Below are 16,983 nucleotides of genomic sequence, written 5' to 3'. Positions count from 1 at the left end.
GGTGACATTTGGGAAAGAATGTGTTCTGCGGCAAAAGCCAGGACTTGGGAATTCAGATTTCTGGATTCTGTTCCCAGGAGCACACAGAGGTCAGTGGTGACATGTGACACGTCAGTGAAACATCGGGGCCTGATTTCCTTATCTGTGAAATGGACATAAAAGGGGCTAATTTGCTGTGGGCGAGCTATTTAATATTTGCTGGGAACCAGCTTGCTCTAGTGACCTAGAAAAAACACGGACCGAGGTAGAGGCTGACCTCATTTCTATTTTTGGCTTTGGTGCTGACTCAGTGAGAAACTTGCAGGAATCAGCTAATCCGGCTCTGGGCCTCCATGCCTTCCACGATGAAAACGAGAATCATACAATCTTATCTGTGCTGGGCCTCCCGCTGATGCCGCCAGTGTTAATGGAGCACTAAAAATATGGGAAGCTTTTCTGCCGGCGTGCCTTTGACATCTCCTTCCCATCACATGCCAGGCTATTTGAGGATACTCCATTCAATGTTCGTTTACTTTTTAGCCAGCTGGGTGGAGTTCAGTTGTATCTGGGGCCGAATCTTCCCATATCTGAATCCAGGGAGGAGGTTGACCTGATGTCAGGGAACTGTCCATCTCCAGCTCCAGGAATTTGGGCATTGGCGCCGCTGTCGTTTTAGGTGAAGAGTGAAGCCTTTAAGGGCCTTTACCCCTGGACACGGCCTGAGAATGGTTTTCTTTCCCAGGGAGGACGGGCTGGCGTGGCGCTCTGTGTCCAGGCCTCTGCAGGCCCCGGGGACGTTTACATCTGCTCTTCCTGGTTGGTCCCCGGATGCAGCTGGTCTAGGCGGCTGCGCCAAACTGCAGAGCTTGGCTTTCTTTCCTCCACTTAGTCCTGTTTGATGGGATCCTCTGGACTTAGAAATCACTTGCTTCTTCCCCATTTATTCACACGCTGTTTCCAGCCGCCTGGCAACGACACCCACAACCCATGGAGGCCCAGTGGATGGAGACTTCTGTTCAGAACCACATTCCTACGTTGCAGAAAACTGTTGGGACTTCCCTGGTGGTCTAAGGGTTAAGAATCTGCCTGCCAGTGCAGGGGACACAGGTTCGATCCCTGGGCCAGAGCGGCCCGCATGCCGTGGGGCCTCTAAGCACACTGCCGCTGCTGAGGCCCGGGCACTCTAGAGCTCGCGCTCTGCAACAGGAGAAGCCATCACAGTGAGAGCCCCGGGCTCCATACCTGGGGAGTAGCCCCCGCTTGCCGCAACTAGAGAAAGCCCATATGCGCAGCAGCGAGGACTCAGGGCAGCCAACAATAATCATAAATGCATGTTTTAAAATGCACAGGCCATAATTCCCCTGCAGGTTCTGGGGCTGCAGGTTCTAGGCGGTTTGGAGAGGAGGATGACTTTGGGAGTCTTTGTTCTGTGTTCTTTCATTTATGCAAGGTTAAAATCTTGAAGGAGCTCTTGGTAATGTGCTCTGGGGAGGGCAAATGTTCGTTTACCCCCAGGTGGCTCCCCCGGTGGCACTAGTAGTAAAGAGCTCTTCTGCTGATGCGGGAAGCGTAAGCGATGCGGGTTCATCTCTGGGTTGCAAAGACCCCCCGGAGGAGGGCGTGGCCACCCACTCCCGTGGTCTTGCCTGGAGAATCCCATGGACAGAGGAGCCTGGCGGGCTGCAGTCCACGGGGTCACAGAGAGTCGGACTCGACTGCAGCGACTGAGCACGTGCACAAATGTTTGTTAGCTTGTCAGTTTATTTTTTCCCTTTGAGCTAACCTGACTGTGGGGGAAGTAAGGAATCCTGGCTATAGTCTCTGACATGCCTTCCGTTTTTAAAAATTGGCTAAAGATGCTTACTCAGTTTGATCGTGAGGTTGCATTGAGATCCATATGCATGCTCAATTGCTGTCATGTCTGACTATGTGAACCCATGGACTGTAGCCCGCCAGGCTCCTCTGTCCATGAGATTCTCCAGGCAAGAATACTGGAGTGGGTAGCCTTTCCCTTCTCCAGGGGATCTTCCCGACCCAGGGATTGAGCTCGTGTCTCCTGCTTTGGGAAATAGATTCTTTACCACTGCGCCGCCTGGGTGCAAAAACGCCCATATACTGTGAAGAAAATAGGTTTTCTTGGATTCTTGTGCCTATTTGGGCTATTTCCCGTGGACAGTCTGAGTGTGGCTGTCTTCTGTAAATACCCTTAATTAGGCCACTGTGCTGCTGATGTCTGTACAGGAAGCCACATTTCCAGGGTCAAAGGGCAGCACCTCATTTCTCCACATTCTTGTCCCACTTGTCTTTCTCGTTGGTTTCGTCCAGCCTGAATTACCGTCTTCCATCTCTTCATGTATTAATTTTGTTTTCTCCTTTCAAGGGCCGCCTCAAGGCCCAACATCCCACTCTTTCTGAATCGCAGCCGCATGTGAGGACCCCAAATAATACCCATTATTTTAAAAAATAGGTTGAATTTCTTTTTGCTCCACTCGGGCAGAGACGGTAATTGAACCTTGATTCTGCCTTTGCACAAAGCCAGTTTGAAGAGAGGCTCGGGGAGGCCCGTCATCAGGCTGCTGATGGCAGAGGGGGGTCTCAGCATCTGACGCTGAGACGCCGACCGTGAGCTTTGCCTCTGCATGCCTCGAAGGGAAGCCTCAACGGAGCTTGCTCTCAGAAGCTCAGTGCCGTGTCTGTCAACACAGCATCACTCATCAAAGGAGGTTATAAACAAGAAAACCCCAACTATCCTAAACAATTTAGTGGGGGAAAAACCCCAACTCTCCGTTGTTTTATTTGCCCAACAAGTTATTTAGCATTTGGAGTATAGTATATAGTTAGCGCTGGGCCAGGGATCATCTGTGGACATCCCTGCCCTCAAAGGAGCTTAAAGACCGCAGAGACGTGTCCGACCTGGGTCGCAGCAGGCAGCATCTTTTCTCGGACGCTCTGGCAGGCGGGATGCGGGGTGATGCTGACTGGGGCCCGTTTCTGCTCTTTCCTCCGCTCCCTCCGACCCACCCTCCGTCTAATGGCTCCCTCCTCCTCCGCAGGGAGAAAGAGGCCTCCCGGGGTTACAAGGGGTCATCGGGTTTCCCGGAATGCAAGGACCCGAGGGGCCACAGGGACCACCGGGACAGAAGGTGAGCTTGGCCCTCAGGGGCGCGGAGCCAGGGGCTGGGCCCGAGGTGGTCTGCCATCGTTGTGGGTCATCGTGTCCTGTCTGTTCTTCCAGGGTGACACCGGCGAGCCCGGACTGCCAGGCACTAAAGGCACAAGAGTGAGTACAGGGCCGTGGCGTCGGCACCGCCCGTGGGTGGCTCTGACACAGCGATGCCTCCGGGGGAGGGCTCCGGACCCCCACCCACCGCCTCCAGACCGTCCGGGGGCGTCTCTCCCGTCCCCCTCCCCCTTCTCTGGGCCCCTTCATCCACCTCTGTCCTCAGCGGGACAGCGGTTGCCCTGGGTGCCGCGTCCCCCTCCTCCAGGCCTGCCCCTCGACGGGCTCACTTCCTGTCCTTTCGACACCTGGCTTCTCCCGTGGCTCCTTCCTCGGGGGTTCCCATGGGCGAATTTCACTGGGGGGGGGGATGACACGTTTCCAGGTCTTCATCAAAGATGCCTTCGGTCAGTGTGGAAAGTGGTGATGTGTTCGGATCCACGCTCCGTCTTCCTTCTTCACGCTCTGCTGTCTTTGCTGTGCCTGCTCCTGGGATGTGCAAGCAGGGAGCTCTTTGAAAAAATCTTTGAAAAATAGAAGAGGCTGTAAAATGTAAACGTTTTAATTGTGTTATTGTTACTTCTCGGAAGGGAAGTGTGCCCAGCCTTGCTGGATCCTCCTTGGGGCAGAAAGATAACAGATAGCATTGTAACTGTCTGCAGTGAAGATCTGGATTTCAGCCAGGAAGAGCTCTGACTTTCTTCCCTCAGGGAACTCATTTATGCCTACCCTCTTCTTCCCAACTGTCTGAGATTTTACTGTAAATTCTCTCTCTCTCTATCTGCCTATCTATCCATCTACCCATCTCTCTGTCTGTACATCTATCTCTCATCTCCTAGAAATTACAAAGGATGAAACGAGGGCAGAGTTATCTTGTGGGTGTGCAGCCTTGATTTTAGAAGTAATTAACCACCAGGGTTTGATGATGAAGAGTTGCTACTGAAACTCCAGGTCATCTCCAGCCCACCCCTGGGCCGGGTCCTCCGTCGCCTCTGTCTACTCGGGGTCGATGTTCCAAATGCCAGCAGTGAGAGTCTGACATCCTTATCCAGGAGGGTGCGGTGGGAGAAAATGGGGTTCTCCCGCACCCATTCAAAACCTTTTCCTTTCCATCCCTACAGGGACCCTCAGGAGTGCCTGGTTACCCTGGAAACCCAGGACTTCCTGTATGTATATACAAGGCTTCTAGTTCCTTTATGAGATGTTTGATGTGTGTTACAGTAGCATTGATGGTTTTCTAACTTGTTTACTTGTTCGTTTTGTTAATTGCAGGGTATTCCTGGCCAGGATGGTCCTCCGGGTCCCCCAGGTATTCCAGGATGCAACGGGACAAAGGTAAAGTTAGAGCGGGGTCCTCCCTGCTGGGCGCATGTTTATCTAACTTTGCACGTGCAGCAGTTGGGCAGAGTTGTCCTGTGAACACAGGTTTAGTTGCCACAGTTGGGAAGTGACTTGTGTTACATCTTTCTTTGGTAAGGAAACAGTTTTCCCATGTTTAGTGTTCAGGAAAGACATCATTAAGCCTTTCTATTTTGTAGACTTTTATTCTAAAGTTACTTTCAGCATGAAATCTCTCACTTCTAGTCTATTACCGAAGCAAATAAGAAAATGCTAGTGTTAATTCTTGTCCCTGTTAAGTGCATTCTCAAATATATTTCTTCCAACATGAGGCAGCAGTGAGCAATGCAGCTCATAGCAATTTTTAGACAATGGCTTTTACCAGCAAACGCAGCGTCCCTGGAGGGCAGGACGGGGAAAGTGATGGGGCCTCTGGGATGAGGTCCTGTCGCCCTGGCGGCCCTCGAGAGTGACTTTCTCTGTCCCCAGGGTGAGAGAGGGCCTGTGGGGCCTCCCGGTTTGCCTGGATTCGCCGGAAATCCCGTGAGTCTTGGGTTGTTTGATGAGGGTGTGATCATTCCTCTCTCCTCATTGAACTCCTTTCCCTTTCCTTCCCCCCACCCGTATCTTAATGTTCTTTGGAGGAAAACAAAACTAACGCCAACGTTTTCTTTTCTAGGGACCACCAGGGTTACCGGGAATGAAGGTACGTTGTTTTACTTCCTGGATTCTTTCCAGGCGTCTGTGTAAAACAGATGCCACGAGAAGTAAACTTACTTTAAATTACTTTGGTTGACCGGTTGCCTGTTAAGCTGTTTGCCTAACCTCTGCTCCATTAAAAGAGCACTGAAATCCTGCACACAGAATTAGATTTTAGAGCCTAAAGCTTCAACACCAGGTCCGTTTCTTCATAGGAAATAAGCGGTGATGGGAAGCCTAGTTTGAGGGGGAAGTGTAACAGACGTGGGTCCCTGAAGCTCCTTGTCCTGAGCCCCGGGCGGTGCTGTGAGCCCGTCTCGGCAGAGAAATAGCCAGTGGGGTGTGCGAGGGCACGCTTGTGCAATGTGTGTGCACCACATGTATACAGCACACACACATGAGGGTGGTGGAGGGAGGGAGAGGGAATTAAAATACAAATATAGTAATGTAGAATGTTTTATATGTTGTATAACACGCAATACATGTGCATTGGTCTACAATATTTACTTATTCTCATATTTATATTGCACATTAATCTAATTCTATATGTTTTGATATATAATTACAATATGTTGAGATAAAGTAGATTCCTTATTTTGGGGAGGTGTGTGACTGTGAGGGTTGCAAGTCCACAGTCCGAGGGGCAGGGATGCAGGCTGGAGACCAGGGAAGGGCGTGGGTCTGGTTTTGGAGGCGGTCTCCCTTCTTCCTGGGAGTCAGTCCTTCTTCTCAATCGCTGGGGTGGGTGGCCCCCAGCCTCTCCTCCCCCAGCGTGGAATGTCATCTGCTTTATTACCGTAGCCCTTCACACCTGCAGATGTAAATGCCCACCTTGTCTGAAAAGGGCCTCCCCGTTGGCCTCAGCCTGGTGCGTGCCCGAGTCTAGGCACCGGGGCCGGGTGCGCCGGCACCTAAAACGCATCCCCTGCTTTTCTGAACGTGGCCGCGCTGGGTCTTGTCCTGAAAGATGACCCTTCCTTTGCGGGAGCGGCCGGTGCGCACAGCCTTTTGACCAGAACCGGGCCCCTGTCTAGACCCCCGCCTGCCCGGGGCCCCCACATCCTTCCATTCAGCAGTCCACATGTGCTCTGTCTTCATGCTGGTTGTTAAGATGAGTGACCAGAGGAGACGGCCGGTCGGCTTATCCCAAGCGTAGGCGGAGGCTGAACCGCAGACCTGGGCTAGTCCCACACCAGCAGTGTGTGCCCCCTACTCCATGGGCGTTCAGTCTCTTTCCATGAACACCAGTGTTTGTGCTTGTCTTCCACCCCCAGGGAGATCCAGGTGAGATTCTGGGCCATATACCAGGGACCCTGCTGAAAGGCGAAAGAGGATATCCTGGACAGCCAGGAGCGCCCGTGAGTACTGGCTGGACGATTCCAAGCTTGAGCCGAGTGTCCGCCTGGGTTGCATCTTAATTCTTCTCTTTCTCGGTGAATTACAGGGCTCACCAGGTCTGCCGGGACTGCAAGGCCCCGTCGGCCCCCCAGGATTCACTGGACCACCAGTAAGTCTGGGGGTGGGGAGTCCCTCTCTGAGGCTGTCATTCAGAGAACAACTGTGTTGAGGTGTGAAGACTCATAAAATGGAATGAACACTTTAGCCTGGATGGGAGGAACTTGGGGGAGAATGCATACCATGTACATGTATGGCTGAGTCCCTTTGCTGTCCGCCTGAAACTCTCCCAGCGTTGTTTACCGGCTGTGCTCCAGGATAAAAGAAAAAGCTGGGCCAAAAAACTTTACACGGTGGTGACCCTTTCAATTCGGATTCAAGAATGAACTTATATATATATTTTTTTTAATTTATTTATCTTTTTAATTGAAGGATAATTGCTTGACAGAATTTGTTGCTTTCTGTTTAGTGGAGTATAGTTGACTTACAATTCTGTGTTGGTTTCAGGTATACAGCAGAGAGAATCAGTTACACATAATCCCCTCATTTTAGATTCTTTTCCTGTGAGGTCATTACCGAGTGTTGAGTGGAGTTCACTGCAGTGTAGTGGACTCTTGTTAGTTATCTGTTTGAGCTTCTATATTAAGGGAGTTTTTGATTGGTGTTTGTGGTCCGTATGCCCCCAGAGCTGTGGAGAAAGGATTATAAAGAGATGTCACATGTCACAGGCGGAGACGTCCCCCTGCGACATGTGAATTACTTGTGGGGCTGCGAGGATGCCAGCGTGTCCCGTGAGCGGGGGATGCAGAGACGGACAAGCAGGCTCCGCCCTGGACCTTCACTCGTGGGAACACAGTCACATCCAGGAACCTGCTCTCCTGGGGGCTGTGGACACAGCCCGGGCTGTGAAGAAGCTGAGCTGTGTTTGTAGTGACGACTAGAAGCTGAGCTCAGAGATCAGCTTCCGGAGGCTCTGCTCTGCTATCAGCCTCCTTCACAGCTGATGATTCTCCACAGAAGGGCAGCATCAGCTCCTCCTACTCACACATTTTGGGAGCAAAAGAGAGTTTATATTAACAGAGCGTGCTTGGGAGTGCCCCGTTCACTAGGAATGGGTGATGTGAGAATGCCATCCTCACTTGAGCCCGCCTGAGAGTCCTGGGGTTTGGTAGTGGGTTCATCCACTCTCTGATCGCCCAGCACACGCTCAGCTCAGTGTGTTCCACCGGGAACCCCTGGGATTATGAGGGATTTTCATCCCTGTTAGTAATTATCTTGGACTAATTTCTGGTTGCTCTCAAAGGTTAACTGTTGTAAAGTACAGGAAAAACATGTAATATCCAACAAAGTATCGCGCTAACCATGGCACCTGAAGATAACGTTGGTACAAAAAAGCACACCAGGGTTGTGAACCGTATTTAATTGAAATGCTCTGTCTTCCAGGGCCCTCCAGGCCCTCCTGGCCCTCCAGGTGAAAAGGTAAAGATTGTTTTCCATTTGTCTTTCTTTGGCGTTAGTGTGAGGCCGTCGTGACGTTGCTGTAACTCATTCTTTAGTCTCTGTAAAGTATTTCGGGAAATTATAAGTTTTATATCTATCTCTATATTTAACATGCCTGTTCACCTATCCATCAGTCCATCAGTCTATCTAACTTCTCTGTCAATTAATCCGCTCATCTATTGATCTTTCCTTCTATCCATCTGTCAGTCATGGAATCATTGATGTTTTCCTTAGTTTTCTAAAACCACAGTTTAAAAATCTTGAATTTTAAAAGTGGTTTCTATGGGATTCTTCTTCAGTAATACTTTAGCAAAGCTTTGAATAGACACTGAATGCAGCATGATCACAGCTTTCTTGAACGTATCAATATTACGTCTTTATGGGATGAAGCTCTTGCTTTAAATGTGCCATCTTGTTGGATTTCGTGTCGAATCTGTCAGATGGTTTTGAGCAAAGTGGACAGTGCTGGTAACGGAAGCCTGCCTTTTCATCGACAGGGGCAGATGGGCTTGAGCTTTCAAGGACCCAAAGGTGAAAAGGTGAGTGCTCTTTCTCTGGGGCGTTTTCTGGCCAAAGTCCCAGGTCTGAGCAGGATAAGGGTTCCGCCTCCGGGGCTCCCCCTGGACCCTGATGACCGCAGTCACCCTTCTCTGAACGTTCTCGGGTACGTTAGTGTTTGCTGGAGGCCGCGGCTAGAATGCGCTGGGTGACTCCGTGTGGGGTCTGACCCACAGGGGCAGATTTAGCAAGGCCACTGTTCTCCTCTCTGTTCACAGCAATCGGTCACAGTGTCCTCAGGCAGTGACAAAGCCCGAGCTGGGCTTCATCCTAAAAGGGTCAAATGTCGTGGCCGTTCGTGGCACAACCATACCGAACGCTTAAGGATGAGGCCACTGGACCCGAGTTGGGAGGAAAAGCACCTTGGAGGCAGGGAGGCACAGACCGGAAGGGGAGGCCTCATCCTGAGCGAGAGAGGCCGGCCCTGGGTCCCTGATGCTCTGGGGGTGCTCTGCGCCACTTTGCCTGGACCTGGCCGGTGAAACGCGCTCTGAGCACTGGCTGCTGGGATTGCGGCAGGACCCGGTTCCCAAGCCGCTGCAGACGATGGCCACGTGGGGTGGGCGACTGTGGGCCTCCTCTTCTCAGCCCAGGTTTCCACCCCGCCTTTTCGTAAACCTCAGAGGAAAGGGATTCTGCTGCAGACGCAGTGGAGGTCTTTGGATCTCAGTCGCTGCGTGGTGCCGAGGTTTCGGTACTTCCAGCTTGCCAGCAGTGGGGCTTCCAGGAAGGAATCCCTGACATTTCTCTCCTCATTGGCTTACACGAAGAGAGCTTTCCCTCTGGGCACTCCGAGGCAGCCAGTACCCTCTCCTCCACGCCATCAAATGTGTCAGGCCAGCTTCTGAGAGCCCGTGCGTTACACGTGCTGCCTGTCTTGATGCACGGTCTGTGCACGTGTGCACACATCCATGTGTCCTCCAAGCCGTTCAAGTTCCATTGTTACGGGGTGGCGGCCGCCCTGACCGCGGAGCGGGACAGCCTTCTCCTGGCTCTGAATCCTTAGTGGACTGTCTTCCTTCGGAAACTTGATTTTCTGCTGCGGCGAGGCCAGGCTGCTACAGAGCACAGTCATGTTTTTTAAACAGTTCTATTCTTGGTGTTTCCCCCTTCCGCCTTTCTCCTGCCGGTATAATTATTTTTATGCCCAATTAACCCCTAATTTTTGCCTCCTCAGGGTGATCAAGGGGTCAGCGGGCCCCCAGGATTGCCAGGACAGGCGCAAGTCATCACGAAAGGAGACACGGCCATGCGAGGCGAGAAGGTAGGGGCGGAACGTGTCCAGGGAGCGCCGCCTTCCTAATCCTGAACGGTTTCGAAGGGTAAAGACAGACGGGGTCAAAGTTCAGCTTCTCCGGTTCTGTTCACCCTGACCTGGAAGACAGGGGTGTGGACTCCCCACTGTATGAGAAGTGAGCCCCTTGAGAGCAGAGGCGGCTGCTCTGGTTGCAGCCAGAGGCTGGAGGCCGACCTCCCGTGTGAGGGTCACGGTGGGGACGGCCGGGGCTGCGGCTGGGGGGTGGGGTGCAGCTGAGGGTGGGGGAGGGTCAGGTCCCGCGGACCGCGCGAGCTCTCTGTGCCGTCTTTATGTCCAGCACCCAGTCATGGCAGGAAGTGAATGCTCCAGACCAGTGTGAGTTTCCTGGTTACTGTAACAGGAGAAGCTGTGTCTTCCTTGTGCCTGTTCCATGTAGCCACTGCACAGTACTCATCTTTCTTTTATAACTTATTTTAGGGTCAAAAAGGTGAACCTGGATTTCCGGTAAGCACCAAAGTTTTGTTTATCGTTATTATTTTGTGTGAAAGACAGTCATGTATTGGTTTTAGGTTACAAGCTTATTTCACCGTCTTTGGAACATTTACTGAATTTAGTAGTTTATTTAAATGTACAAATGAATCTAACCCTTTCTTTTTTTTTTCTGTTAAGGGGCTGCCAGGGTTTGGAGAGAAAGGAGAACCTGGAAAACCAGGGCCCCGTGTAAGTGCTTCTGGAGCCCTCTCCTCCCTGGTGTGAGATCATTTCTCCCCCATTGCTAGGACCACAGGGTCATAGGAGCGCAGACTCCAAGGGCTCTGTAGGGGGCTTTCTGAAGCCCTGGGAGCAGGAGTAAGGAGGGAGTCGGCGTTAGAAGAGGGGCTCCCAGGTGACACAGTGGTAGAGAAGCCACCTGCCAGCACAGGAGACACGGCTTCCGTCCCTGAGTCAGGAGATCCCCTGGAGGAGGAAATGGCAACCCGCTCCAGTATCCCTGCCTGGAGAATCCCATGGACGGAGCTGAGGCTTATTCAGAGGACTGTCCCTTCTCCTGCCAAGACAGCACATCCACTCCATCACCTCCGTCTCGGTTGGGCCCTCACTAAAGAGCCACCTGTCCACCTGCTCAGAGCATCTGGGTGCCCAGCTGCTCCGATGCTTCCCACGCCCCGAGTGACAGGAGACCCACCACCTCCAACAGCCGAGAGAGTTCAGTTTCTTCCTGAAGCGACGCGTGGAAACCTCTGTGAGCGTGACACAGCGGTGTATCAGCCGCCAAACACCCCCTTGCCAGTCGGAAAACCTCCCTGGTATCAGCTCTGCAGCCAGGTCGTGAGGTCATAGGAGACTCGGAGTGCATCGACCTCCAGTTTTTAAACACTGTAAAGTCTTTTGTAGCCCTTTCAGCTCATGGTGATTTAATGTGTCTTCCATGACTTATTACTGTAGTGTGGCCAGCTCACCCAGAGAATTCACACAGTGTAATAACTTGTATTTGATTCAAACCCGTGGTGTTAGAGCATAGCTATTACTCTTATTTCTGCACTACTAATACTTAAATTTTTATTGTACAGGGAAAACCAGGAAAAGATGGTGAAAAAGGAGAAAAAGGGAGTCCAGTGAGTATTTCTCTATGATTTTTTAAAAAGCAAGCCGTTGCTCTTACTCGCTTATAACTGTTGCTGCTTTCTGTCCCATTTTAGGGGTTTCCAGGCGACTCAGGGTACCCAGGACAGCCTGGCCAAGACGGTTTAAAGGTGAATGGCGACCCTACTTTCTTTGTTTTTTGCCTTTATTTTGCCCAACCTAAAAGTTTTTCCTAAAGGACCATGCACTCAAAGAAGAGAAATTATGTTATGTCCCGTGTGAGGAAACACGACTTAGTGGTTCATTTGTGTGCATATGTTTTTAAAAGAAAAAATATAAACTGTTCCACTCAAGTTTTTATGTGGGTTTTTTTTTGGAGTAGATTAGTTTTTCCCAATTATGAAACAAAGTAAATGCAGGAAGATATAGAAAAAGAAAACTTGTGTAATTTTCCTACGATTGACTCAGAAATGGTCAGAAGTCATAACTATCCCACGTGTTCACATATACGTGAGCTTCTAAAAAATGGGACTGCATGATTTAGCTGACTTTTTCCCTTGACGGCATGGTGGGGATATATTCCAGTGTTGTAAGTGTGGTTATATGTCAACACTTGGGATGCTCCTGCCTTTTTCCGCATGGTATTGGGTCTTTTCCATATTTTTCTGATTTTAAGTATCAGAAAAATACTTGTCATTTCCCACCATAAATTCCTAAAATGTATAATTTTGGAGTTAATGTTTAGACCCGTTTCTGGGGAAGCTTTGGCCACATGAGATAAAATTGCCCTCAGAAGAAAGAACGCTTCATCAGCCTTCCATCTGACATCTGTTTGTTATTGAACTTAAACAAATACTTGCCAATCTGATACTCAGAGAAAACTGTGGTTTTATTTACTTATTTTTGTGTGTGGGTTTATTTTTCTCTTTGAATCATGAGACTAGGTAATGTAAATCTTCATTAAAATAAGAAATGGATTGGAAATATTCATCTCTGGATTGGAAATACTCATCTCTAACAGTAGGGAGAGGACCTCAGGGTTTGCTTAGCAAAGCCTGTGACAAAGGGAGAAATCTTTCTCTAAGGCTGTAACTTTATGAGAAAGGCAATTCTTATAGGCTATAAAAGGTAAATTTGTTTAGAATATATTAGCTAAGGGTTTTTTTAAAGTCCCGTGATTATCTAAAATCTCTTCTTGTATTCAAATAAGAAAAATCAAAGCATGTTAATTCTGGTTTAACACGTTTAAAGCCTTAGCTTAGAAGGAAAAAAATGAAAAAATAAATAAAAGTAAGTGAAAAATGTGCCTTCATGAAATAATGTGCATATCTTAGGACTCTTAAAAGTATTATAATTCTTACATAAGAACATTGCATATAAAAGGATTTAGTTCTTGAGTTTTTCATCTAATATATGTTAAATTAAGCCTCAGAGTCATAAGAATTTATCTACCCGATGTTTTCAAGTCATGCTGGATCTTAAGGGGAAAGGAAAAACACAAGTTTCCTTTTATTATGACTTTCAATGCAGGTTTAGACACTTACACCTGAAATCCTCAACTAAAATGATTTCTTTAAGAAAATACATTTAGCCACCCTAAGCTTTCATATCATTTTATTTCATTTATTGTTAATTATTTTTTAAAAAACGACTGTATAGGACTTCCCCAGTGGTCCAGTGGGTTAGCCTGCATTTCCAGGCAACCATTATAATTGAAAAAATACAAGTGAAGTTGTTGTTCTCTTTCAGGGAGAGAAAGGTGAAGCAGGTCCTCCCGGGCTTCCCGGAACTGTGAGTACCAGTGGCACCTGCCACTGTACTGTGAGGCGGTTTGAAAAGAGGGAGAGAGAGAGACGGGCTGACCCGTCGCCTTGGCCACACGCTCCACGACCTCCCTAGAGTGACGTTGACGTAGGGGTGCATGTGATTTGAGCCGACAGTTTGTGTTTTGCATCATGCGGTGTTTGGTATTTACTCATCACATTTGGACACTTTCTGCCTATCTTTGACAACTCAAATGAAAAGAGCTGCATGTGGATAACAATATTCGCAACACATTCTGAAACTTAAATGAAAGGTGTGGTAAGGAAAAAGATAATCAGGGAAACAGATCATCGATTGCTCCAGAGGAACTGTGTCTGAAGGGTGGTAGACACCCTGTCCTCGCATTTCGGCAGCTCAGAATTGGGGTGAACCGCTTCCTCCTTTTTATTGAGGCTCACAGAGCCTTTTTCCTGTCCCATATTCCAAGGGCCTTAAAGAAGGGTCCCCACTTCTGACCTCTTCCAATGAAAAAAAAAATGGAGTGTTCCTGTTACATATTTCCTGAGGAAATTTTAGGCAACTTTTGGGATAATACTCTTTTAAGAAGTCTGTTCTTGCAGCTTGTGTGAACATTGAGATATTCCATACCTAAACCTCAGAATTCATATATTTCTAACTTGCCTTCACTGGTAGAGCCTCTGCCAAGCAGATTATTACGAAAGGAAGCAGAACTGCCTGGCAGAGTTCACTGCACGGAGAGCAGTGGTTCTGTTTTCCATGCGCCCCCCTCCCCGCCACCTCCTCCTCTCCCACGTTACTTCTCTGCTTTCACATGCCTTGAAATAATAAAAACTGTGTGTTTCTTTGTGCTGTAATGTACATCCCAGCCCCTGCTGTGCCGTGTGATGATCTTTTCTTCCGTAATTCAGGTTATTGGCACGGGACCGTTGGGAGAGAAAGGAGAGCCCGGGTACCCAGGGGGTCCGGGGGCGAAAGGGGAGACAGGTCCCAAAGGTGAGGTCCTTTCCTGCCTCTCTCCCTCCCCTCCTCCTCCTGCTCCCGGGACCACGGGCACCCGCAGCACAGAAATTCACGCCACGACCCTCCAGTGAACCAGGCTCAGTTTGTCCCACTCTCTCTGCCCCTTGTAGGTTTCCCAGGAATACCAGGCCAGCCAGGCCCTCCAGGTGAGCGTCCGTAACGGATTCTTTTAGAGTGTTTGTACGCTTTCTGTGCCGTTTCCATTCTGAACACGTTTATCCTCTGTGCTGGTTAGATACTTGCATAAAATGGTTAGCAATTTTGTTGCATGTTTTTCTAGTTCTGAAAACAAGGTGTGCTCCTGGGACAGTGTTTGCTTTGTAAATTGCATGTTAGCAGGTACTTAGACGCATGCATTTCTTCTCTCCCTGGCTGTGACTCAACAGCCTCCCTTTCCATGGTTCCCAGGGGTATGGTCGCCTTTCTGAAGACCACCCCCCCACCCGCCCCAAGCATCCTTGCTGTCCCTTGCTATCTGTCTGGAATGCCTCGGCTTGAGACAGGACTCAAGGCTGAAACCCCTTCTAACTAATCTAATCAACCTTAATCTTGCTGCTTGGGAGATTCCTGCGTCACTGAGCTTGTGCTAAGTCTGTGCCTGTTTTGTGCTAGTTTTGCATTTCTAACGGGCCGAGTCATCGGGAGGCTGGGGGCTGCACTTCTCCGTAGCACAGATGCCTGCTGTGTGCACTGCGTGCATGAACAGCGCAGAGGTAATAAATGCTCGGCTCGGAGCCCTCACGTGCCCCAGGACTGATCCCTCACGCAGAGCTCTCAGTCTTACCGAGGCTTTGGTTTTGTTTGTTCTTTATTTTTAATTCTTATTGTTCTTTGTTATTTTATTTTTCCCTTCCTGACAGTTCTTAGGTTGAAAGTTCTCCCAGAGCCCCTTCCTTTAGTTTTATGGGAACAGACACCACCACCAGCCCCCCCGACGCCCCCACCATCAGCAGTGGCTCAAGGCTGGCTTTCAGCGCCCTGCATACCTTTTTGCTGCTAAAATTTGGGCATCTGCCTTTAAAATCATCCTTGTCCATCTCTCCCACCCCAGTCTTCTCCATGGTCTGAAGCTCGCTGGACCTCCCGGGTGCTCTAGTGAATAGGTCACTTCCGGTCTCCCTTGCCAAATCTGCTTTCTCAGACCTCTTATCCGACCCCATTAGCATCTTAAGCTGTGGTTTTTAGAACCTGTCTTTGAAGCTGCCCCGGCCTTGTCTGCTTTCAGGCCGCCCCGCCCACCCTCTGCTGACCGTGGAGGCCCTCGCCTCCCTGCCAGCCTCCCTGCCTCGTGCGGATCACCGGGGCTCAGGTTCACAGCTGGGGTCCGGGTCCGGCCGTCCTTCCTGGGAGCTCTTCCCTGCTCCGCTCTGCTCTTGCCTGGGCCAGCTCTTCAGGGTCACCTCCCTGTCCACCCTCCTGCTGCGGGCCCTCTTGGAGGCTGGCTGTCCACTCTCTGGAGCAGCAGTCGCTTCCCCCGTGGCCGCCTGGACCACTGGGTCCCGAGCGCTTCATCCAGACCCCTCTGGGCTGTCACAGGCCCCTGCGATCTTGCCCCCACAAAACTCAGGGGGGCCGAACTCGCCTGCCCGCGCTCGCTCCGCCCACCGCTGTGGCATCGCGCTCTTCCCCAGGGTCGCCTCCCCGTCCTGACTCCTTTTCAGCTGGTTCTGGCCCAGTTCCCACCCGCTCTGCGTGCTGTCCACGTCTGTTCTGCTGAGCTGCGTTTCTGTGCCTCTTCTCTCTGAGCAGACATGGAGCGTCCTCTGTCTGGCCTTCTGGGGCCGCTGTGCTGAGGGGATGCACAGATCTGAGAGCGGGCACAGTGAGCCCCTGCGCCTCACAGGGACTTCGCAGGGAGCCCCGGCCCAGCTGCATTTACCTGCGACAGCTGGTGCCGTTCTCACTGTTTGAGCAGCCCGCCTTCAGCGGTGGTCTGCTGGTCGTTTGCCCAGGAACAGAGCGAAGGGAACCAATGATTCTATCGTGAGACTTGGTGTCGTCTTGTACTGTGAGGGTCTCTTCTGCTTCCAGGTTTCCCGACTCCGGGGCTGATTGGTGCCCCCGGCTTCCCTGGCGACAGAGGAGAGAAGGGTGAACCGGGCTTGCCGGGTGTGTCACTGCCAGGACCCAGTGGAAGGGACGGGCTTCCCGGCCCCCCTGGCCCCCCCGGGCCCCCTGGGCAGCCGGGCCACACAAGTGAGTACCTTGTGGGCGTGTCCCGTCCAGGACGGGTGCAGGCAGGGCTCAGCGGGGCTGGGGGTGGGATGCCCGAGTTCACGTGCCGAGCCAGAGGCTGGGTGTCCAGTGACTTACGGATTATCTGCATCTCACATGGGTGTCTTTGCCAAGTTAGTCACCGCAGAAGGGATGCTGCACATGAACTAATGAAGCTGGGTTAGGGGAACAAGAGCCGGCTTAACCTGCATCTGAAGGTGGGAAGCAAGCTGGTACTGACACAGACACGTGTGCGTGGGTGCACACACAAACACACATGCACACACACACGCATGCACGCACACGTGCACACACGCACACACACACGCGCGCGCACGGAGAAGGGGCTGCTCTGTCTGTGTGGTAACATAGTAAGTGGCTTCAAATCCGAACGGTAGTTTACCTGGGTTTTTCTCATCTGTCCACCATCAAA

The 16,983-nt window shown here is 50.8% G+C and overlaps 1 protein-coding gene across 1 annotated transcript in view; it reads left to right on the top strand.

Moving 5' to 3' along the window:
* COL4A1 (collagen type IV alpha 1 chain) overlaps positions 1-16,983 on the top strand; it is a 131,861-nt gene that overhangs the window by 77,635 nt on the left and 37,243 nt on the right. Inside the window, exons 3-21 of the mRNA NM_001166511.3 lie at positions 3,033-3,122; positions 3,215-3,259; positions 4,321-4,365; positions 4,472-4,534; positions 5,027-5,080; positions 5,217-5,243; positions 6,511-6,594; positions 6,681-6,743; positions 8,075-8,110; positions 8,629-8,670; positions 9,867-9,953; positions 10,425-10,451; positions 10,617-10,667; positions 11,519-11,563; positions 11,648-11,701; positions 13,281-13,322; positions 14,225-14,309; positions 14,447-14,482; positions 16,368-16,532. Of these exons, the coding sequence (NP_001159983.2) occupies positions 3,033-3,122; positions 3,215-3,259; positions 4,321-4,365; positions 4,472-4,534; positions 5,027-5,080; positions 5,217-5,243; positions 6,511-6,594; positions 6,681-6,743; positions 8,075-8,110; positions 8,629-8,670; positions 9,867-9,953; positions 10,425-10,451; positions 10,617-10,667; positions 11,519-11,563; positions 11,648-11,701; positions 13,281-13,322; positions 14,225-14,309; positions 14,447-14,482; positions 16,368-16,532 (1,141 nt within the window). The remainder of the gene's footprint in view (positions 1-3,032; positions 3,123-3,214; positions 3,260-4,320; positions 4,366-4,471; positions 4,535-5,026; positions 5,081-5,216; positions 5,244-6,510; positions 6,595-6,680; positions 6,744-8,074; positions 8,111-8,628; positions 8,671-9,866; positions 9,954-10,424; positions 10,452-10,616; positions 10,668-11,518; positions 11,564-11,647; positions 11,702-13,280; positions 13,323-14,224; positions 14,310-14,446; positions 14,483-16,367; positions 16,533-16,983) is intronic.

Source organism: Bos taurus, chromosome 12 (genome assembly GCF_002263795.3).
Source record: "Bos taurus isolate L1 Dominette 01449 registration number 42190680 breed Hereford chromosome 12, ARS-UCD2.0, whole genome shotgun sequence".
Classification (NCBI taxonomy): domain Eukaryota; kingdom Metazoa; phylum Chordata; class Mammalia; order Artiodactyla; family Bovidae; genus Bos; species Bos taurus.
This window is presented reverse-complemented; position numbering and strand designations above follow the sequence as displayed.